The sequence below is a fragment of the Nannospalax galili genome, unplaced genomic scaffold (assembly GCF_000622305.1).
Source record: "Nannospalax galili isolate Female #2095 unplaced genomic scaffold, S.galili_v1.0 scaffold1176, whole genome shotgun sequence".
NCBI classification, from domain to species: domain Eukaryota; kingdom Metazoa; phylum Chordata; class Mammalia; order Rodentia; family Spalacidae; genus Nannospalax; species Nannospalax galili.
Window position 1 is genome coordinate 1925086 of NW_008338883.1, and position 24397 is coordinate 1949482.

At 46.3% G+C, this 24397-nt stretch overlaps 1 protein-coding gene across 1 annotated transcript; it reads right to left on the reverse strand.

Annotated features, from left to right (window-relative positions):
• Window positions 1-231: 231 nt before the first annotated feature.
• Trim71 (tripartite motif containing 71) lies at window positions 232-23695 on the reverse strand (the record flags this gene model as incomplete). Its single annotated transcript, XM_008833433.1, has 3 exons — window positions 232-1683; window positions 7689-7823; window positions 23528-23695. Coding segments are annotated over 3 exons (1755 nt in total), but the record flags the coding sequence as incomplete, so codon positions are not given.
• Window positions 23696-24397: the final 702 nt, after the last annotated feature.

Consider the following 24397-nt stretch of genomic DNA (forward strand, 5'->3'; position numbering starts at 1 on the left):
AGAAATTATCGCTTCACAGGCTCAATCCCTGCACAAAGAGAAGTACATTCATCTGTAAAAAAATAAAGATGAGGTAGGACATAAGCAATGTTGTACTTTTCTTGTTCTCTTAAAAATAAAGGAGGAAAAAGAAAAAAGAAAAAAATTTCCCTGAGACTGTTTTTTCCTTTGAAATTCAAAAAGAGAGACCCACACATGCACACCCCAAACACAGAAACCCAGAAGATGTGATTAGAAGATGAGGATTCGATTGTTGCCAAAGTCCACCACGACAATCATCCCATCGGGGGTGACTGCGATCCCTGAAGGGCGGTCCATCTGCCCAAAACCACTGCCTTGAGCACCAAACTTGCACAGGAAGCTGCCATTGGCCTCAAACATCTGCACCCGGTGGTTTCTGGAATCAGCTACGATGATGCGCCCTTCCTGGTCCACAGCCACACCCTGTGGGCGCAGGAACTGCCCATTGCCTGTGCCCTCCGAGCCCAAGAAACGTGCAGATTGGCAGTCAGGGTGAATGACCAGGAGTCGGTGGTTATTGAAATCGGTGACTACCAGGTGACCATCATGGTTAAAAGCCACACCCCTTGGGGAGTCAAAGTGCTTCCAGAGAGCCCCCTCGAAGCCATACTTATTCAGGAAGATCCCATCAGGCCCAAACAGCTGGATGCGGTGGTTCCGGGTATCTGAAACCAGGATCTTGCCCTCAGAATTCACGGCTACATCCCAAGGGTAGTTAAACTGCCCGTTCTTGGTTCCTTTCTCACCAAACTTGAGGAGGAACTGGCCCTCGAAGGTGAAGATCTGGATGCGATGATTGTCTTTGTCGGCCACCACGATCCTGCGAGAGGCATCACAGGCCACGCCGGCTGGTCGGTCGAACTGCCCAGGCCGGGAGCCCAGGGTGCCAAACTTGTGGTGGAAGGAGCCACAGGGCTTGAATACCTGGATGCGGTTATTGCTGCGGTCAGCGACGATGATGTAACCCTCCTTATCCACACTCACTCCCCAGGGCCGACAGAGCTTGCCCTCGCTGTCACCCTCACTGCCGAAGCTCAGGCCAGGAAGCCCGATACCCACATAGCTGCGGCCTGACTTGACCATGACCTTGAAGGGGCTGTTCTCAATATGCTGGTTGCACAGGGTCACTGACACCAGGTGTTCACCTTCAAGCTGAGGCCGGTAGCTCACCACGTAAGTCCCATTCTGCTGATCACTCACTTCGGCACCGAACAGGTTGCCATCGGGGCCCAGGACCACAGCTGTCATCAAGTCGCCTCCTGAGAGGCGGGGCTCACCGTCATGGTCATAGCCCATGACAGTAAAGGAGGCTACCTTACCCTGGAGGGCCCGCTTGAGGCCATCTCCTGTGGCCTTAGTGAGTGGGGCAAAGGCCCCACTGCTGACAAAGCCGAAGGACTTGATGGCGAGGTACAGGGCCTGATCAGGGGGTGTGAACATGACCCTATCGTCTTCCTGGGGCTGCAAGAGGCTCCGCACAGTTTTAAGCTCCTGCACCTGGGCCAGCATCCGGTCTCGGGCCAGCAGAATGTCTAGGGCCCGGCCCTCCTCCAGAACCTGCTGGACTGCACTGATGGTGCTCTCCAGCTTGTTGAGATTCTGTCTCAGCTTCTCCACCTGCAGGTACAGGGACTTGGCCTTTACCTGGCGGATCTTCTCTACCTAGAGGGGAGGGAGAGAGGAGGAAGACAGGACAGAGGCTTAGAACCAAGCACAGAAACAGCACATGTGAGACACCGACACTGAAATATGGAGGGATGGACAAAGGACAGTGAACATCTTAAAAACATCACAGTACAAACAGCAATCCACCAACCCAAATAAGGGTTAAGGAGCCTTATAGGCAGGACAACACTACTGGACACAGGACAACGAAGTGCAGTGAATGATTCTAGATTGAATTCTGAACTGGGGGAAAACATCTATCAAGAACACATGTATAGGGAACTAAATTCTCCCAAGCACCTGACTGGGGGGGCACCGTTCCTGTAATCTACTAAAAGGCTAGATAAACATGAGCCTGTGAGTCAGCAAGCAGCACTGTCCAATGGTTTCTGATGTACATCCCTGGTTGTGAATGAGTTCCTGCCCTGATGTCACTCAATGATGGATTGTGACCTAGAAGTATAAGCCAAATAAAACGCTTTTCCTCCCTTGTCATAGTTTCAGTTGTCAACTTGACATACAGGAAGAAGAACCCAGGAATTTCCTCCATCAGATTGGCCTGTGGGCATTTCTGTGAAGCACTTTCTTAATTGCTAATTGATGTGGGAGGGCCCATCTCATTGTGGGCAGTGCCATCCCTGGGCAGGTGGACCTGGGCTGTATAAGGAGCTGAGCAAGCCAGGGGAAGCAAGCCAGTAAACAGTGTTTCTCTATGGTCTTTGCTTCAGTTCCTGCCTGGTTTCCTTCAATGATGGGTTGACAATTGGAAGTGTAAGATGAAATAAACCCTTTTCTCCCCAAGCTGTTTTCTGGTTAGTGCTTTATCACTGACAGCAAGTTAGGGCATAACCCCTCAAAGATAGAGGGAGAGCTGCACACACAGAATAGTAAGCCAAACGGTGCTGCTGGTTTTTTAGTATTTTTAACTATCTGTCAATCTAATATATGGGTATTATGCCTGCATGTATGTAAGTGCACCCATGTTGTGCGATGCCCAATGGAGGGCCGAAGAGGGAACTGAATCCCCTGGAACTGGAGTTACAGTTGTTAGCCTCTGTGTGTGGGTGCCAGGCTTCAAACCCAGGTGTGATGCAAGAGTAGCCAGTGCACATAACCCCTGAACCATCTCCCCCATCCCCCAAACAGTTTTGTTTTGAAACAAGTTGAATCTGGGGGCTGGAGAGATGGCTCAGTGGTTAAGAACACTGACTGTTCTTGCAGAAGACCCGGGTTCAAATCCCAGCACCCACATGGTAGCTAACAACTGTCCGTACCTCCAGTCCCAGGGGATCCAACAGCCACTTCTGACTTCCGTGGGCATTGGGTACACTTACCTACATGCAGGCAATACACACATACAAATAAAATAAAAATAATTTTTTAAAGTTAAAAAAAAGTGAATCTGGGTCAAATATACATGAAATCATTTTGAATTATTATTTTTCTTTTATGTGTATGAGTGTTTCGCAAGCATGTGTTTAAGTGCATCCATGCATGCAATGCCTGTGGAGGCCAGGAGGTGGCATCAGATACCCTGGAATTGGAGTTACAGATGGTTATTGTTATTCTAAACACCAGCTGTTAAATAACCTATCATCAGGTCCAATTAATATCACTTACTAAGAAATGAAGAGAGGAGTGGTGGCTGGTGCATGCCATTAATCCCAGCACTCAGGAGGCAGAGGCAGGTAGATTTTCAGGCTAGCCTGATCTACGTAATGAGTTCCAGTCCAGCCAGAGATATACAGTGAGACCATGTCTCCAAAAAACAACACATCACACTTTCTTCCTGCCTCTCTCATCCAGGCAATAAGGTGGGGGGGCAGGGGGAGAAAGACGTCACATAGAGAATTTAAGAGAATTTGGCGAGAAAGCCATTCAAGACTAGAAACCCCTCTCCCACAATCTTGTGTTGGGTGCTAGGGAAGGACCCACTAGGCAAATGGTCTGTCACTACAAATTTGGGTACAGCCCTTTCCTTCTGTGTTTTACGCAGAGGAGCTGGAAATCTAACCCAAAGACAGAAAGTACCCCAAATATGGCTATCTCCAAAGGCATATTCTGTAATCCAAGATGTCATGGTGCATGACCATGGACTCTGATCTGTAAAACTGATTTCAGCTCTTGAGGTTCTCAGACTATAAACTACTAAGTAAGGGATTCTGTCTGACAAATGAAGCTGAACACTTTTTTTTTCTTATTTATGCATTCAAATGCTTAACACTCCCTTAATTCTAAGCAAGCCGCCTCTTATAAAAGGTTACCCCAGTACTTCACATGGTTTGCAAAGGATCCTGACTTCTTAGTGCACTCTCACCTGAAAGCTACAGAAGATCTGTTACAGAGTAAGGGCCCGCCTTTCTGAGGATGGATTACTTAACTGATTGATTGATTTTGAGACAGAGTCTCAATGTGTAGCTCTGGTTGGCTTGGAACTCAGAGATCCACCTGCCTCTGCCTCCCAAGTGTTCACCATGCTCACAGAGGCCTGGATCTTAATCCGATTTTCCCCTGAGGGGTGATATGCTATTGACTAACTGCTTTTCCTTCTGCTCACTGTGGAAGAGACATGTACAGAGAGGCTCAGTGGATTTATATAAAAGCTGTTTCATCCGTGCTCCTATACCAGGCCAAACCTCTACCTTTGCTTCTGACTCAAGAAGGTAGGCTGCAGCTAACCTATGAAGGTGCCAGGTACCCCAGAATGTGTATGAAGAGGGGGCCCAGATGCATAAAATGAACTCCATGGCAAATGAGGGCAATTGTCACAGAGAGATGTCTAGGCAGACACAGTCTTCTATGAAGGTTTGCCTGGGAAAGAACAGGAAAATCCATAATCAAGAAAAGGGAAACACCATGCACACACTGAACTAAAGTAAAAACACAGGGCATGGTGGTACCTCTCCTGTAATCCCAATACTTGAATCAAGATTAGGTGTTCAAGGTCATTCTTGGCTATCTAGCAAGTTCTAGGCCAATACGGATGGATGTGATGGTTAATTTTCATTGTCAACTTGACACAAATTATAGTCACTGGAGAAGTGTCTCCATGGGGATTTCCTAGATCAGGCAGGCCTATAGGTATTCTGTGAGGGGCTTTTCTTAATTGGGGTAATTGAGGTGGGAAGACCCACTGTGCAGTGGGCAGCACCATTCCTTGCTTTGGGAACCAGGAACATACAAGAGAAAACCGGCTGAGCCCTGGCCTGCACACATGCGTTTCTTGCTTCTCTTAACTATGGATACAATGTGACCAGCTACTTTGAGCTCCTGCTGTTTACACCTCCCTGCATTGATCGACTACAACCTATCTGGAAATGTTTGTTAACCATGGCTCAGTGGTTAAGAGCACTGGCTGCTCATGGAGAAAATTCACCTTTGGTTCCCAGCACCCCCACATGGCAGCTAACTGTCCTTAACTCCAGTTCCAGGTGATCTGATGCCCTCTTCTGGCCTCTGTGGGCATTGCATGTGCTGCATGGTGCACTCACATACATGCGCACAAAACACTCAAACACATAAAATAAAAATAAAAAAATGAACCCTCTCTACCCGCTTGGTGACCCAGGCCTTTAATTCCAGCACTGGGGAGGCAGAGGCAGGTAGATTTCTGTGAGTTCAAGGCTAGCCAGGCCTACATAGAGTTCCCGGCCAGCTGGGGCTACAGGGAAACCCTGTCTCAAAAAGACAACAACAACAACAACAACAAAAAACCCTTTCTCCCCTAAGCTGTTTTTGGTCAGGGTATTTTATCAGAGCAACAGAAAAGAGGCTAGAACTGGGGTCTACACGAAGTCATACCTCAAAAAACCAAATTGCAGCAAAGGTAAAGATTAGGGAGACGGAGGTGTCTGTGAGCAAGCAAGCTTATTTTGCAAGTGCCTCTTGAGAATGGGGTTTTTAGGCTGAGTAGAAGCATTTTACTATATATGAGGAAGAAACTCTGCCTCTTCTTCCAAACACTTCTGACAATAATGACTTCCACTTCTTAAAGAACGCCACAGAGGCGGTGGGGCAGCCTCGAAGAGCAACTAAGGTGAGGGTCATGGAAGCCCCCCACACAAAGGCCTTTTTCATCAGAATTCCAGAAGAGCAAGTTTGTCTCAGCACTCACGACAGAGCTCTCGGGTTGCACGGAGAGACCAAGAGACCTTGCTGGTCATAATTAACATTTGTGAGTGCACGAAGACTGGCAGCCCACAGGGACATCTGAGCATCTGAAAATTGCCAAGCCTACAAAAGGGACTGGAGAAATAATGTACTGGGTGCATTAAGTCTTATTCTAATCCACCTCTTCCACACAGCCTCCTCATCTTGGAAGGCAATTAAAACTACATTCCTCAAGAGTCTGAGGAGCCTGAGCGAGGAAAGTTGTGAGGTTAACTAAACAGTAAACACAAAGCAAAATGCAAAGACCAATGTAGCCTCATAGAATGTCTTAGGGTATAACATAAGAAAGAGTGGGGGGCCAGAGAGATGGCTCACTGGTTAACAGCATGTACAGTTTGGCTCCCAGGTCCCAAGCTGGGTAGCTCACAACCACCTGTAACTCAAGCTCCAAGGGATCCAACTTTCTCTCTGGCCTCTACAAACACTTGCATTCATGTGCACACACAAACACCATTAAATATAAATTATGGGCCTAAAGAGATGAATCAGTGATTAAGAGTGCTTGCTGCTCTTCTAAAAGACCCAAGTTGGGTTTCCAGCACCTACATAACCATCTATAACTCCAGTTCCAAAGGGATCTGATGCCTTTTCAGATACCTGCACTCGTGTTACATGAAAATAAATCATTAAAAAACTAAATCAACTGGGCTCGAGAGATGGCTCAAAGCTTAAGAGCATTGGCTGGCTCTTGTAGAAGACCTGGATTCGATTTCCAGCACCCACATGGCAGCTACCAAATGTCCAGTTCCTGGGGCTCCAACACCCTCTTCTGACCTCTTTGGGCACTGCTTGACACAGGTGCACTTACATACATATGCAGGTAATACATTCACACACATAAAATTAAAATAATATTTTTTTAAAAAAGAATTGTTCATGCTGGGTGTGGTGGCGCACGCCTTTAATCCCAGCACTCGGGAGGCAGAGGCAGGCGGATCTCTGTGAGGTCGTGGCCAGCCTGGTCTACATAGTGAGTTCCAGGACAGCTGGGGCTACAGGGAGACCCTGTCTCAAAAAGACCAAAAAAAAAAAAAAAAAAAAAAAAAAAAAAAAAAAAGAGTTGTTTTTTAAAAAGAAAAAAACCTAAACCAGTCTTGTTGTGTTCAGAGAACAAAGGATGGGGGTCAGGCACCAGACTATTAGAAGCTCTTCTTCCTGGGTGGCTGCAGAGGTCCAGCCCAGTAGGGCTCACCTTTAATCCCAGCATTAAGGAGGCAGAGGCAGTGAAGATCTGTGAATTCAAGGCCAGTTGGGTCTACATAGTAAGACCCTGTCTCAAAAAACCCAAAAAGGGGGAAGGGAGAGAAAGGCTGCAGTGCTGGTCTGGATGGGCTGACTGGCAGTCTTTCCAGCTGATTTTTATCTAAACAGCCCACCAGTGTGCTTGGTAATCTTTCCTGCTCCCACAGGAAGAAAGATAGCACACTCACTGCCCTCCCAAGTGGAAAGCTGGCTTTCCACAGGGGTCAGGAAGTGCACTCAGCCAGGGCACCAAAAATAAGGACATTTCCTATCCACCCGCCTCTGCTAACAACAGTTTTGATTGTTTTCCCTCCTTTCTGCCTCCTTTCCAGGGTGTGCAACAGAGAACCTGAGACTCCTTCCCGCCTTGGCTACCCAAGCACTTCTCAAAGGACTTCTTGTTCCGCTGCATGGAGGGCACCCAGTATCCCAGGGATGCCCCCCTGCATCCATCTGGAGAATTACCAAGTGTTCTAAACTTAGAGCTGGGGCCCCAGATCTGAAATGAGGCTACAGAATTCTGCCCACTAGGCTGGGGAGGTTGGGTGAGGGTGGATGTGCACCCTCCCACACACCACCACCACCATTACCTTCCACAGCAGCTCGCACTCCCGCTCCTCCAGAGCCTTCTTATGCCGAGCTGTCACAGCTTTGACTTCCGACTGGACCACCTTCGCCTTCATTTCCACCTGTTCTGCCACAGTCTGGGCCTGTTCGATGCTCAGCTGGAAAACCAATAACAACCTTGAGGGAGTGGAAGTCACTTACATTACACTTTACGGCAGCTTCTATAGATGTGCCAGGCTAACACCCAGACTGCTTAGACCATATTGTGAGAATGAAGGCAGGCACCTAGCGAGAGACTGGCATCTGCTTGTGTGTAACTGAAGGAGCTGCTGGCAAGAGCTGAGATTCTTTTTATCAGAAGTGGCACTTTCAGCAAGTACCAGTCTATTATGGGATACTCTGACAATAGGGCAACCAGTGTAGCTGGGCGAGTGCCCACGCTGGGAATGAGGATCAGATGTAAAAATCTACAACTCTGGGCATGCTGGAAACTTCCTGAGACTTTCTGGACTTACTCCCCACCTGGAGGAAATCCCGCGGCCAGGTAGGCCCCTCTTATGACAGTGCCAACACCTTGTGGTACTCTACCCACATTCACGTCAGCTGTCAAGCCACTTCTCCCGATCCAACAGCAGGTACAAACTAGGAATATCACTTGATTTAACTAAAGAAATCAAGCCCTCTGGTCAGGATCGTCTGCATACCACCCTCCATCCTATACTACCAGCCTGGGGAAATCAGCCAGTCGAATCAGACATATTGTTCATAAAAAATTAATCCAGACAGAAGGCCTAGTGTATTCATTAATATTACATGATGTGCCTCAAAAAGCCACACGGATTTCTTTGAGACACTGAGATACTAAATCAGGATTCTGACCTGACTCAAAGGAACAGCTTTTAGAGCAGGTGATCCAACCAGGCCAGTACAGGAAGCAAAAGGCACAGAGCCCAACTGGAATGGGAAGCAGTGGACTTGGACAGAGGGAACCCTAGGTGTCAGACAGGTGGTGCTACAACTGGTCAGTCTTGGGCAAGGGTGTTGAGTTATCCTTGTAGCAAGGTAACCCAGGTTCCAACCCTGGCTCCTGCTAGTTTTAAGGACTTATTTGCCAGTCTTCACAAACCCTGGACAAAGAGGGGGGAAACCCAAGGCAACACAGGCAAAAAGTTAAGCACCCGGCAGAAAGGGAGATACTGCTGTTATTCACAATTCAGTTCTTGGCTGATAAACGTGGACCACGTTTCTTTCCCCATGGATGTTGGAGGTGTAAAAAAACTTCATCTTTTTTTACAACTTCATTCACCTCTATCAAAATGTATCTATGGGTATCTATCTATCATCTACCTACCTACCGACAAAATGCATGTGTTATAAAAGTGTGTGCCATGGCACACGTGGCGATCAGAGGAACTTTTAGGAATCAATTCTGCTTCATGTTACCAGGTTTGGCAAGAAGCATCTTTGCCCACTGAACCATCTCCCTAGTCCCACCCAATTCACATTTCTTTCCTTATTTTGTGGATCAACTGTGGCAAGACACACAGAACAGAAACTTTACCATTGGGGGTGCCAATTTGTACCTCCAGCGTCCTGCAGCTCCCCTCTCTGCACAGAGGCCACTCTCCAGACTTGTCTATGGCTTCTTCATCTAATCGGACTCATAAAGTATACCCTGCACTGTTTTTCCAAATGTCTTCCAACCCAGCAACCCCAACAGTTTTGACTTAACCCTGTCACAACTGGGACTACTACATGCTCCCTCTCAGTCTGGATGAGGAATGACACCCAGGCAGTGCACACCTTCAACATCCATGGGGAAAGTGACCACCTGTTAGCCCCAACCTCTGTGAGTTGTAGGCACCCAGTGAGCAGTTCACAGCTGGCTCTGGGCACTTCTGGACACTCACAGACTGTCCAGAGCTTGAGATACCTTCTCTCTCCTCTAAACTGCTCAGATTGGCCTTGAACTCCCAGATTTGCCTGCCTCTGCCTCCCAAGTGCTGGGATTAAAGGCATGTGCCACCACGCCCAGCTTCTGCTCCATCTTTAATGTTGCTCTCTCTGATTTGTGTTTGTTGTTGAAGATGTGAGCACTCAGCTTCCTGCTCCCGCGGCCATTCCTGCTACCCTGCCTTCCCATGATGATGGACTCTTATCTCTCTGGAACCATAGCCCAAAATAAACCCTTCTATTAGTTGTCTTGGTAATGGTGTTTTATCACAGCAAAGGAAAAGTAAATAATACAGTGATATACATAGTTCATGGTTCAAAGCTATCCTTGGTATGACAGAAATGTTCTATGAGAGCAATCTAGGCATTTTGTAGTTCCACATGCCTTTGGCCAGAACCTTGTTTACCCCTAGGTAACAGCAGCACAGGGTAAAAACACTGTCCACATGCAAAGTACAGGTGTACCTAAAGCCTCAGAATGGTACTTGCTGTGGGGAAATTAGAGGTAATTCATTAAGATAAGGTGAATCCCCATAGAAACAAACATAGCCGCAGGAAGACAAGGACAGACACAGTGGCACATAGCTGTCAACTTCAGGAAGCTAGTACAGAAAGTTTCTCCTGGGTCCTGGGGGCACAAAGAACTGCCAACACCTTGATTTTGTACTTTTGGCCTCCCAAATGTAAAGAGAATCAATTCTTGTAGCGTTAAGTCATCCAGTCTTTGCAATTTATTCCAACGTCCCTCAGAAACTGAGATGGAAACCAACAAACTGAACCAGGGAGAAATATTCAAATTATCAAAAAGATTTAAAAAAAAAAAATCAGACTGTCCAAACAAACATATGTGCTCATGAACTGGTGTCACAATAGGACTCAAAAACATTTTGAATCTGATACTGGACAGGAGCCATTCGGGGGAAAGAAAGATACCTTAGCACACAGTGGTGATGCAAAGGACGTAACCAAGAGAACACTGGGCAGGTGTGGGAGACACTAGCCCAGGAGCAGAAACACTGCAGGACTGGAGTAGGAACACTGTGATACTGGAGCAGGAGCTCCCAGGGATGGGGGGAGCCTCTCCAAAGAACAGTTCCCTCAGCTCAGACAGGAGAACAAAGGCAGAACAGCTCTGGTGACAATTTCTGCTGTCTTTGGATGAGAGTTTACGTGTCCTTACATGGAGGTTCTGTGGGCATCAGTCACTGAACCTAGCAAACCTTCATCCTAACTAACCTCTCTCTACAAATGCAGGTTACACTCTGAGGAGCCCCATCTTCCACATCTGGGCTTTGAAGCCCATGCATCACACAGTCAAGAGTGTCAAGAGGGAATTAAGAGTTCAGAGATTTTAACTCTACCCCGCCCCCAACTCCTTTCAGACGGGTTACTCATCAGCAGAGTTATAGTTGTTTTTGGAAATAGGTAGCCCTGGAACTCTCTATGTAGAAAAGGTTGGCTTTGATCTGACAGATCTGCCTGGTTCTGCCTTCCTAGCACTGGTATTAAAGGCATGTGGCACCATACCTAGCTTCTTGCAGCATTTCTTAACAGGTAATAGAAAGCAGGACAAACTGCTTTCTAAGCATGCAAATATTTGCCCTGCCCTGGCCCCTCATCTTTTCTGATGTGGGATTAGATCTTTTGCCCTCTAAAAGCTGGGAAAGTGAGCTGGAGAGATGGCTCAGCACTGGCTGCTCTTCCAGAGGACCCGGGTTCCATTCCCAGGAATCAATTTGGTGGCTCCAAACCACCTGTAACTCCTCATTTGATGCTCTCTGGCCTCCGTGGATATCCAGACACATAAATGTTAAGAAATATTCTCTCTAGGACATGCTCAGGGTAGTGATCCTGTTATTTTCTCCATCAAGCCCAGCGCCCTGCATTAGAGAGCCAGAGCTAGCCCAGCAGGTCCAGTGCTTGGTAGAGAGTATGTTCAGGAAAGACCCCATTCTGTCTCTACACACAGAGTCCCTTTTATCACCTAGGAATTCTTGTGACCCTTGCTTGCATGTTTGGTGGGCGTTGTTGTTGCAATAAAACCTAAACAAGCTGTCTGAGAAAGGGGACACTTGTCCACTCCATGTGAAAGAGGTGGCCATTGCTCTTCCCCATTGGCCCTTTCCCTGAAGTATGTGTGTCTGCTTGATTTTAAGCTGTTGTTTATTTTAGTGAGAGAGTCAAACTGTCCTTGAACATGACATTTACATATTTGCCTTTTACTTTTTTTTTTTCCAAGAAAAAAAAAAAAAAGTTCACCTTATTTTAAAAGACAGCGATTGACTGAGGGGGCTGGAGATAGCTCAGCAGTTATGAACACTGGCTACTCTTGCAGAGGAACCAGGTTCAGTTTCCGGCATCACATGACAGCTAACAATTGTTCCAGCTCCAGGGCAAACACTTCCACATAAAATTTAAGCCTGGCATGGTGGCACACATCTTTAATCCCAGCACTCTGGAGGCAGAGGCAAGTGGATCTCTGTGAGTTCAAGACCAGCCTGGTCTACACAGTGAGCTACAGGGAGACCCTGTCTCAAAAAGATTAAAAAAAAAAAGCAAAAAAACCTCCCAAGATTAAAAAAAACAAACAAACAGTGATTGATTTATACAGGATATGCACTAACATTAAATAAGTTTTCATGAAAAGCATTGATATACGTTATAAATTAGATAGGTATTTGGTGTATGTGATGGTTTTATTAAGTTTACATTTATTTTGTGTCTGTGTGTGGGCAAGTGTTACTGAGTGCATGTTGTGGTCAGAGGACAACTTGTATTCTTCCACCATCTGGGTCCCAGGGATTGAACCCAGGTTGTCAAGCTTGGCAGCAAACTGCTGAGCCATCTCACTGGTTTAATGATTGGTATGCCAGCCAACTGCTGAGTGGCAGCTATGTCATGTGGGGGAAACTGGGCCAAACCTGGGTTTCCAGAGCAAGGGTGCAGCCAGGGACTAGTGACACCTACCAGGGAGGACAGCCAGAACATGGCTGCCGGGTGTTTAAAGTACCCCATCAGGAAGTGGGAGAATGCATACCCAAAGGCTCTAGAACTGGGCACGGGGCCCTTCTACAACCCACTTTCAATTATTTCTTGCCACATTTAACATTTATGAAACTATGGGGGGGGGCAAAATAAAGGTAATGAAATGTCATAAAAAAAATTTTTAAAGTTGGTCCCCTGTGACTACCCAATGTGCTCATGGGCTCCCTAAGGTACCCTCTGCTTGCTCTGCTGTGTCTCTAGACCTTTACCGTGGAGTTTGGAGGGTTCCTCTAGAGTGATGGAGTATTCAAGTATTTATATCAGGGTCTCCAAAAACAAGCTGCGAGGCTTAGAACTCAAGGATTCCACTTGCTGTCAACTGGACATGTGACAAGTAACTTTAAAAAAAAAATATCTTATTAGCCGGGCGTGGTGGCGCACGCCTTTAATCCCAGCACTCAGGAGGCAGAGGCAGAGGCAGGTGGATCTCTGTGAGTTTGAGGCCAGCCTGGTCTCCATTAGTGAATCCAGGCCAGCTGAAGCTACAGGGAGACCTTGTCTCAAAAAGACCAATAAAAAATAAATTTTTAATTTAATTTTTATTTTTTATGTGTATGAGTGTATTGCCTGCATGTGTGTAAGTGCACCTGTGTTGTGCACTGCCCACGGAGGTCAGAAGAAGCCATTGGATCCCCTGGAACTGGTGTCACTGATGGTTGTTAGCTGCCATGTGGATGCTGGGACTCAAACCCAGGTCCTCTGTAAGAGCAGTCAGGGCTCTTAACTGCTGGGCCATCTCTCTAGCCCCAGTGACAAGTATCTTATTCAGATAAAAATAGATGCCTCAACCAGAAACTATTTCAAAGTTTACGGCATGCACAAGAACAAATCCTAAAAATAAGTGGATAAGGACAGGAAGGCTGGTGGGAAATGAGGCATTCAGGGCATGAGGCCCTCAGGAAGGAGGTAAACCAGGCTACACGGAGAACTTTGCAACATGACAGGACCCAGACTGAATCCAGGATCCTGGCACCAATACTAGCACAGAAACATGATCAGTGATTATGATTTCAGCTCTTAACAGTGCTCAGAAAGCAGCAAACATCTACATTTCTGATGCACAGGAGGTACACCAGGCTCATCTCTGGTTGAATCTTAGTTCCCTAAGTGAAAGGGATGGAATTGCTAAAAAAAAGTCTTTTCTAAACAAAAGCTCAGTAGAAAAGCAGCTGTACTATGGGTCTGGAGAAATGGCTCTGTAGTTAAGAGCAATTGCTGTTCATGGGTTTAAAAGCAGCTCTTTCAGAGGAGCTGAGTTCAGTTCTCAGCAGCCATGTTGAGACAAACTCCACAACTCACTCACAAACTCCAGCTTCAGAGAATCTGACAGCCTTTTCTGGCCTCCATGGCACCCAAATGCGCACACGCGCACACACACACACACCCTTTTTAAAGAAGAAAAATTTTAAAAATGGCCTGGCAAGGTGGCACGTGACCTTAATCCCAGCACTCAAGAAACAGAGGCTGGCAGATCTATGTGAGTTTGAGGTCAGCATGGACTGGTCTACATAGTGAGTCCCAGGGTCAACCTATGTGGTGAGACCCTGTCTCAAAACAACAACAGGGGCTGGAGAGATGGCTCCATGATTAAGAGCACTGACTGCTCTTACTGACCGCTCTTACAGAGGACCCGAGTTCAATTCCCAGCACCCACACAGCAGTGGTTAACAACCATCTGTAACTCCAGTTCCAGGGGAATTCGACACCTTCTTCTGACCCCTGCAGGCACTGTACAACACAAGGGCACTGACACACATGCAGATAATATACTCATAAACATAAAATAAAAATTAATAAATAAAATATTTTAAAACAACAATAACAACAAAAAGAGCACTTGCTGTAGAGGTTTTAGGGTTTTGGTTCCCAGCAAACACATGGTGGCTCACAACCCTCTTTAGTTTCAGGGGATCCAGCACCCTCTTCTGGCACCTGTGGGCATGGCACACATGTGGAACATGTACATACATGCAGGTAAAATGCTTGTGCATAGCCAGGCATGGTGGCACATGCCTTTAATCCCAGCTCTTGGAAGGCAGAGCCAGGCAGATCTCTGTGAATTCAGCCTGGTCTACATAGGAAGCTCAGGCCAGCTGGGTCTACAGAGAGGCTCTGTCTCAAAAAGACCAAAAAACAATGCTTGTGCACATAAAATAAAAACAAATAGGAAGGGAGGGAGGGAGGAAACTTCCTAGCAAATACAAGCTCCTGGGTTCCATCTCGAACACAGCAAGAAACAAAAGCATGATGGTGCACACATTTAATCCCAGAGTTCTGCAACCCCAGTGCTCAGGAGGCAGGGGAAGGAGGATCACACAAAGTCTGAAGCCAATCAGAGGCGGCATGGTGAGCCCCTGAATGAACGAATGAATGAATGAATAAATAAATAAATAATAAATACCAAGGAATGGGAAGAGAATGTGGATGCAACTCAATGGTAGAGCTGGTAAGTGGAAAAATAAGCTCCTTCCCCAAGCAGTACTGACTGGATCTTACTAAACCCTACTGTAAAAAGTTGGTGACACCTGGGGCTGGAGAGATGGCTCAGTGGTTAAGAACACTGGTTGTTCTTGAAGAAGACGTGGATTCGAATCCCAGCACCCACATGGCAGCTAACAACTGTCCATAACTCCAGTCCCAGGGGATCCCACAGACTCCTCTGACCTCTGTGGGCATTGCACGACACAGGTGCATTTACCTACACGCACATACATTAAAAAAAAACAAACAAAAAAAACAGTTGGTGACACTCATAGGGGAGCAGTGTAAACCTTTTGCAAGGCTTCAATCTAACTGCAATTTTACCCAGAATCCTTTACTTCTGGAATCATGTTCTCATTCATTTGGGCTGAAGGGAACTTCCAAGTTTCATGCCTTGGCCCTAAGAGGGAGATAAAGGAAGCCAGAGCAGATCAAACAATGCCCTTGCAGGAATTTCACAGGTGGATGCTCAAACTTGCTTCACCACAGCTCAACAGGGGGAGAATAAAGAAGAAGGAAAAGGAAGCCAGTCCTTCCCCTGAGGGTGGCTCTGGGTCAGAAGAAGCTCCACACACATCTAGGGATCTCTCCCCTATTCTGCACATTAAGGAAGCTAAAATTCAGCACGAAGAATGAGGTTGCCAGAGGCTAGAGGTGGCTCAGTGGCTAACAGAACTGGCAAATGCCAAGCAGCTCACAACTTCCTGTAATTACAGCTCCAGGAGATCTGGTGCCTTCTTCTGAACCCCTCAGGCACCTGCACTCAAGTGTACACAGGCACACACATTAAACAAATAAATAAACAAACAAATAAATAAATAAATAAATAAATCTTTTCTTTTTTAAACAAGAACAAGGTTGCCTCGGCTGGAGAGATGGCTCAGAGGTTAAGAGCACTGGTTGCTCTTGCAGAAGACCTGGGTTCAGTTCCTAGCACCCAGGTGGCAGCTAACAACCACTTGTTAACTCCAGTTCCAGGGACCCCAATCTGATTTCCTCTTCGGATCTCCATTTCCTTTTCTGACCTCCATAGGCATTGCAAGACATGGGTGAACTCACACACATGCAGGAATACACTCATACACATAAAAAAAATTAAAAAAAATTTTTTTTTTCTTTTGAGGTTGCCATAGAGTGATGACACCATGAATGTCATCAGCATAGGGGGCCTGATCCATGTATGTTCAACATACAAAATGACTCTTTCTGGACAACATGGGAGGAAGATCAGTTAGTAAATGGTATATTAAAGGTCTTCAAAAGCTGGGCATGGTGGCAGCACGCCTTTAATCCCAGCACTCCGAAGGGAGAGGCAAGCAGATCTCTGTGAGTTCAGTACCAGTTCCAGGACATCTGGGACTATAGAGAGAGTCTCTCAAAAGACAATCAATTGGGGCTGGAGAGATGGCTTAGCAGATAAGAACACTGTTCTTGCAGAAGACCCAGGTTCGTATCCCAGCACCCACATGATAGCTAACAACAGTCCCTAACTCCAGCTCCAGGGGATCCCACAGCCTCCTCTGTCCTCCACAGGCACTGCAAGACATGGGTGCACTTACCTACATGCAGGCAATACACTCAATTCACATAAAAATAATAAAGTATTTTAAAAAGACAATCAATCAATAAAGTTCTTTAAACATGATCCTTTAACTTTTGGGATGAAGGGATGGGAAGGGGAGAAAGGAAAAGATGGAGGGTTGAAATGACTCAGAAGGTGATGGCACCTGTCATTACTTTTTTTTTTTTGGTCTTTTTGAGACAGACAGGGTTTCCCTGTAGCCCCACCTGGCCCAGAACTAGATCTGCCTGCTGGGATTAAAGGTGCGCCACCACGCCAGGCCCTACCACCAATCTTGATCCAAGGTCGTTCCCCAGGGTTAGCATACAGAATGCTATCCCTGACCTTCCCATGTATGTGTGGCATGTGCATGCCCAAACACAAACACACACAAATAAGTAAACAAAATGGCTCAATGATAAAGACCACTTTCCGTTCTTCCAAACCTGCATTCAGGTTCCAGCACCTACCACCAGGCAACTCAAAACTGCCTATAATTCCAACTCCAGGAGATCTGATGCCTCCTTTTGGTTTCCAAATAATGCACAAACACTCGTTCAGACACACATACATTTTAGTGAATTACTACTAAGGATAAATTCCCCTGTGGCTACATTAAATTATCTTATTTTCCTTTGATAAGGCTCATTATTTTATTTATTCATTTTTATTTTATGTGTATGAGTATATTACCTACATGTGTGTAAGTGCACCCGAGTCGTGAAATGCCTGTAGAGAACTGGACAGAAGAGTCTGTTGTCAGATTCCCTGGAACTGGAGTTACGGACCATGTTAGCCGCCATGTCATTGCTGGGATTCAAACCCCGGTCTTCTGCAAGGCCAGTGCTCTTAACCACTGAGCCATCTCTCCAGCCCAAGGTTCACTATTTAAATTTCCTTTATTCCTTGATCTAAAACCACACCCCTGTCTAGCCCATTTTGGAGATTTTTTTTTATTTCAACATATATTTGCTAGATCCATTTTTCTCACGTGCAGAAAATTTCTATCACCTCTATTTTTTTTTTAATTTAATGTGTCTGAATGTATTGCCTGCATGTATGTGAGTGCACCAGTGTCATGCAATGCCACAGAGGTCAGAAGGGGGCTTCGGATTCCCCTGGAGCTGGAGTTAAGGACCCATGGGTGCTGGGAATCGAGCCCGGGTCCTCTGCAAGAGCAGTTAGTGCTCTTAACTGCTGAGCCATCTCTCCAGCCCCTACCACCTCTATCCTAATGCATTTGTTTTTAACATATATCCACATTTAGTTTCTTTTTTAATTTTTAAATTTGTGTGTGTGCATTTGTGTTTACCATGTGCATGCTGGTGCCCATGAAGGCCAGAGGGAGTCAGGTACCCTGGAAGTAGTTACAGGTGGTTGTAAGCTGCCTGGCGTGGGTGCTGGGGACTGAACCAGGTCCCCTGCAAGAGCAATAAGCACTCTGAGTAAGTACTGCCGAGCAATCTCTGCAGCCCCCACATTTGGGTTAATACTTCTACCCTGTAGGCTTTTCACCTGACAAGATTTTGTTTTGGGTGCCAGATTTTGTTTGGGTGTTGGGCGTGGTGGCAGACACCTTTAGTCCCAGCACTTGGGAGGCAGAGGCAGGAGGATCTCTGTGAGAGGTCAGCCTGTTCTACATAATGAGTACCAGGCCTGCTGTATTTACTGTAAATCCATTGACTTTCTGCTTAACTTACTGCTTCCCACTTGACTATCAAAATTAAGTCTACTTTCAGGACAGCAACTCTCTTTCTGGGCTTACCAACTTGCTAGTACAAATAATCAACTTTTTACATTTGTCTGTGTGTATGTTTGGCAGCAAGCACCTTTATTTGCCAGCCCCAAAATGACCAGCTCTTTCTGCCCCCCCCTCCCCCGCCAAAGACAGGATCTCATTATATAGCCCTGGCTGGCCTGGAACTCCTAAAGGTCCACTTGGCTCTGCTCTGCCTCAGGAGTGCTGGCATTAAAGGCATAGACCTCCAAGTGAGCACCTTTTTGAAAGTTCATGGGATGGGAGGTATGTATGTGTGGCGCAATGGTACAGTGTTGCAACAACTGTAGCACAATGGATGGGTGAGTAAATGTCTTGAACAAGGACACCCAGGTACAGTTCAGTTGGTAAAGTGCTAGCACACAGAAAACCCTGGGTTCAATCCTCAGCACCACATTAGCGAGACATGGTGGTGCAAACCTGAAATCCTAGCACTCGGGAGGTGGAGACAGATCAGGAGTTCAATGCCAACCTGGATTAGGAGACCTCATCTCAAAATGAAAAAAGAAAAAAGGGGGAGGAAGTTCTTGAACAACACACTTTATAGTCTAATAGCATCAAAGAGCAAAACGGGTGAACAAAGGACAGATTCTTAGGTCAGTGACTGCTATCCCAACCTTATTATTTTGTGTTCCCTTTAGAAAGACAGCAAAATCTCCATGCTATGCAAGGGTTAATCTTCAGAATCTCCCTGACTAGATTTGGAATCACTTAGGAGAGATGCCTCTGGGTACATCTACAGGTGTTTTCAGAAGGTTTAACTAAGAAAAGACCCACCCTAAACTGCAGGTGGCTCCATTTCCAAAGGAGAAACTCAACATTCATCTCCAATTCCTGACTATAAATGAAATAGAGAGAGAGAGAGAGAGAGAGAGAGAGAGAGAGAGAGAGAGAGAGAGTGTGTGTGTGTGTGTGCGTGTGTGCTATTTTTTGTATTTGTTTGTTTGGTTTCTGAGATAGGATCTCCTTGTAGCCTAGCTGGCCTGGAACTTGATATGTAGACCATGTTGACATATCTGACAAAGAACCACCTGCCTCTACCTCTGCCTCCTAAATGCTGGGATTAAAGGTACCACACCTAGTTTATAGATGCAACATGACCAGCCACTTCATACTCCTGCTGCCCAACCATGATATGCTATGAACTAAACTGTGAACCAAAATAAACTCTTGAAGTTACTTGTGTCAGATATTTTGTCACTGCAATGAGAAAAGTAGTTAATATAATATGTGACCAGAATTAGTTTGTATTTGGGTTAAGGGATTTGGGGTTTTTTTGAGACATGGTCTCTCTGTAGCCACATCTGGCCTGGAACTCACTATGTAGACCAGAATGGCCTTAATCTCAGAGATCCATCTGCCACTGCCTCCCGAGTGCTGGAATTAAAGGCATGTGCCACCATGCCCAGAAGATTAAGAGATGTGCATAGGAGGATTAGAACTCTGGTCCTCTGTTAGAACAGGAAGTTCTATGAACCACTGGTTCATCCATCCCTCCAGCCTCAGATACTCTTAAACATTAATATTCAATGACATAGTAAAACCAAGAGTAGACTGGGAGCTGGAGAGACGGCTCAGCAGTTAAGAGCACTGGTTGCTCTTGCAGAAGACCCGGGTTTCAATCCCAGCACCCACATGGAGCTAACAACTGTCCATAACTCCAGGTCCAGGGGATCTGACACCCTCTTCTGTCCTCCTCGGGCACTGCACAACACACCAATAGACTTCACCCCCTTAAAACATCACATCAGAGGCAGATCCAACTTTCCATTGCTTAGTGACCAATAAAGGACATTTACCTGTACATTCATGTGCAAAGTTAAGTCTTTTTGAGACAGGGTCTCTCCCTGGAGCCCCAGCTAGTCTAGAACTCTCTATGTAGACCAGGCTGGCCTTGAACTCAAGAGATCTGCCTGTCTCTGCCTCCCGAGTGCTGGGACTAAAGGCGTGCGCCACCATGCCTGGAAACTAAGTCCCTCTCATACTGTGGCTTTTTTCATTGTCTTCAAGATGTATTTTTACAAATGACTTCTAGATTAAATGTGCCCAAGAAAGGGACTCCACCCTCCATGTGGTCAAGAGTCCCTTGCAGTTCTACCTCAGCACAGCAGTCCCTATCTGGGGGTCATAATCTGACCTCTCCCTATTCCCACGCAACCTGTTTCAAAACACAGAACTCTGTTCAGATTCTTACCCGCAGCCCAGGTGTATACACTTGTACACAAAGAAAACTGGGCCGCACCAGACTTCTGGCCTTGGGGACAGAGTCTGTTTCTCTGGGGAATAAAGTAGCTTTACAGTTACGGCTTCATGAAAGCCATCTGACTTCATCCTTTACCTTGGCTTCTCCCATGCTGCCGGTGCAGGCATCTCAGGCTAACTCAGGGAAGGAGCACCCAGAACCATTTAGAAATTACTCATCCCTCTCTACTTTCCTCTAGGACTCGCAGGAGGACTGTTGTTTCTAGGAATGGCTATGGCCAATGCACGGACAATCTATAAAATGCCTTCAGCAGGTGTCTCTCGTACTCTGGCCTTCAGACCATGACTGAATGTAGGCTTAAAAAAACCAACCCAGAGCCAAGAAAAAGAAAGGCAGGCAGGCACACAGATGAGCCAGGAAGGAGCGGTGCACGTGCACGTGCACACACACACACACACACACACACACACACACACACACACACACACAGACAGGAGGTCCTCCTGTACAATCTATTCACAATCTGTGCAGTATGGCTATTAACATGATATCCCACCAACCCAACAGGCACCCATATACTTGCTACCTGCTCTTCTCACTACCCAGCATGACACACGATCTAGTATTCAGCTCAACATCAGACAGACTATCCACAAACATTTAGCAGCTATGGTTCATGCTTCTGAGTCTTCTGTTTAGAAAGTTGAACAAGATACACAAAATCTTCGTCTACTGTTCTCTTCACAGAAAGCTGACATTTTTATTATGAGATTTCACCATTTAAACCACTGTTTTTAAGCCTCCAGCCAATCTTGACAACTCATCTCTTTCCCCAGTGGCTGAGCCCACAAACCACAGAGAGCACATATGTAGCATTAATTCTCTTAATCATGCTCCAAGGCCGAGTGTTCTCATTCTCCAAGGACAGACAGGGGACATTAAGATTATACCATGATGGGCGGTGTGTGTGTGTGTGTGTGTGTGTGGTCTGCAGCTCTCTTAGTTCCAGGTCACATGCACAGTGGCTAGGCAGTGCCTGGGGATACTGTGTCTAGAAGAGCAGGATGAGGTTCCCCCAGAATCCTAATGGTAACAACCTAAGAGAACACAGACAGGGAGTACTTTATCTGTGGGGACACAGACACACTGCGCCACAGCAAAAAAATGAGCCACTGCAGAGGCAGAGCAGCAACCCAGAGGCACTATATAGACCTTTGGTTGTTTTGTTTTCTTAAGACAGGGTTAGGCCGGGAGTGGTGTCGCACATTATTCCCAGCACTCTCTAGGCAGAGGCAGGCGGATCTCTGTGAGTTCAAGGCCAGCCTGGTCTACATAGTGAGTTCCAGGACAGCTGGGGCTACAGGGAGACCCTGTCTCAAAAAGACCAAAAAACTAACAAGCAAATAAAAGACAGGGGCATCCAGAGCTCTAGGATTACAGTCATGAGACACTTTGTCCTTAGTGGTATAGGCCATTTTAAAGAAAGTATAAGGATTAGAAAGATAATTCAGTAGTTCAGAACAGAAACGGCTCTTCCAGGACCAGAGTTCAATTCCCAGCACCCAAGTTGGGGCGCCTCACAACTCCTGCTCCAGAGGCTCCAATGGTCTCTGAAGGTACCCATACAAAAATAAAAACGAAACCTTCTCTTTTAAGAAGACACTAACTCTGGTTGCAGGATTTACCACTCCAAAAATATACTTGTAACCTGCTGTATGTATGACTTGAACATCAGGAAATATAATTAGCCAGAAAAGATTACTTCAATATCATACTTATGAGCCTACACCAGCTACTGAGAATGTATTAAATAAAATCTGCAAAACTCAGCCAGGTGTGGCAGCACACACCCACAATCTAGCACCAGAGAGGCTGAGGCAGAACTGCTTCAAGCTGGAGGCTAGCCTAGGTTATACAGCAAGACCCTGCCTAAAAACAAAAAACAAAACACAAGCCTGTCAAATTCTGGATAGAACTTTCAAAACATATCTCTACAAAAAAAATTTTTTACCTAAATATTCCAAAAATAACAAATTTCCTATGCAATTTCTGTTGGAAACTTAGTAACTAGTAACTACTTTCAACCTCATCTTTAAATTTAGGAGTCATAATTTTCTGATTTCCTAAAAGCTTGTCACCTAGCAAGGAGATTTATAAGCAATCAGCTAGATAGTAACAATTTAAAAGAACTAGGCATCAGGCTTTTAAAGAACTAGGCATCAGGCTGGAGAGATGGCTCTGGTGGTTAAGAACAGTGGCTGCTCTTGCAGAGGATCTGGGTTCAGTTCCCAGCACCCACATGGCGGCTAACAGCCACCTGTAACTCCAGTTCCAGGGGATCCAATGCTATCTTCTTACCTCAGTGGGTGTTGAACGACATGGGTGCACTTACGTGCAGGAACACTTGTACACATAAATAAAAACCAATTTTTTTTGAAAAATTAAAGAAGACTACAAATTGAAATAATACGCTGATATTAATATCATGCAATAATGATGATAAGAGCTAAATAAGAGATTTGAATAAAGTCTGAACCTAATGTAAAATTCTCTGTTCCCTTCTCAGCTATAAATAAGTCAATCAAATACCTTGTGCCTAAAAAGCATTAAGTGCTCAGTCTTGGAAGTCCTTATTAAGAAAGAAAAGGGATTCAGGTAAGAAGCCAGGACCTCAGGCTACATCCCTATCCCCTTCTGAGAACTGCTTCAGGCTCTGCAGCCTGGGTGCCACATGAGCCCCTTCTGGTAAAGCCAAGAGTGCAGTCTGCTCTCCTATGTCCACATGCTCTCTAGAAGGGATGGGAAAGGCTTCTGGAGGGAGTCAATGAGGAAGATAACTGACCTGGATTGCCTGGCGGCCCTGCTGGGCATCAGCCAGCAGCTGGATGGTGAGTGCCCTTGAATCCTGCAGCGCATCCTGGAGGTAGATGAAACTGTGGCCCCCGTGCCGGCCCAGCGTGCACTCTCGACAAATGGGCACAGAGCAAGTGTCACAATACAGATGTAGCACCTGGAGACCAGAGAGGGACAGATGTCAATAAAAGGAGCAGGTAGCGGGAGGAGGGGAGGCAGTACTCTGGAACCCAGACCTCAAAGGGCCTTCCTCCAAGCGAGGGAAGTCCCCCGCCCCGGAGACAGGCAGGACTGTCATAGGTACAAACACAACCATTAATGCACACTGTCCTTCCCCACCTTCTGTCCCAAGCCAAAGGGGAAACCACACCGCAGGTGCCATATCCTACTCCAGCTTGAGTCACAAGGACAACTGAGACACCATAAAGACAGGGATGAAACTTGGCCGCCTTGCTGAATGATCTAAACATTTCTAAAATTCTGATTCTGTCCCTGGTCTGGGCTTGGTGGTCTGAAGAATGAACTCCATGCTTTTATGCCCACTCCTGTACATGAAGGTCAAGAGAATAAAGGTGCCCATCCTGTGCCCCAATCAAGGTGGTCAGCGCACAAAGTGCAAGGCAAGCTACAAGAGAACTTCTGGAAGGCAAAACAGAGAGGTCAGTATGCCTCTTGGCTTTCCTCTCTCCGCCAAATTAGTTCAAGGAGCTGAACCTGGGAGGCAGCACAGCCTGCAGAATGGCTTCTCTGAGGGCCTATGTGCTGGGGGCAGAGAAGGGCTAGATACCACCACCAAGTTCTCAAGAGGGAGGGCATCTAGACACGGAAACTGGCCACTCTTCCTCACTTGCTCACTCTC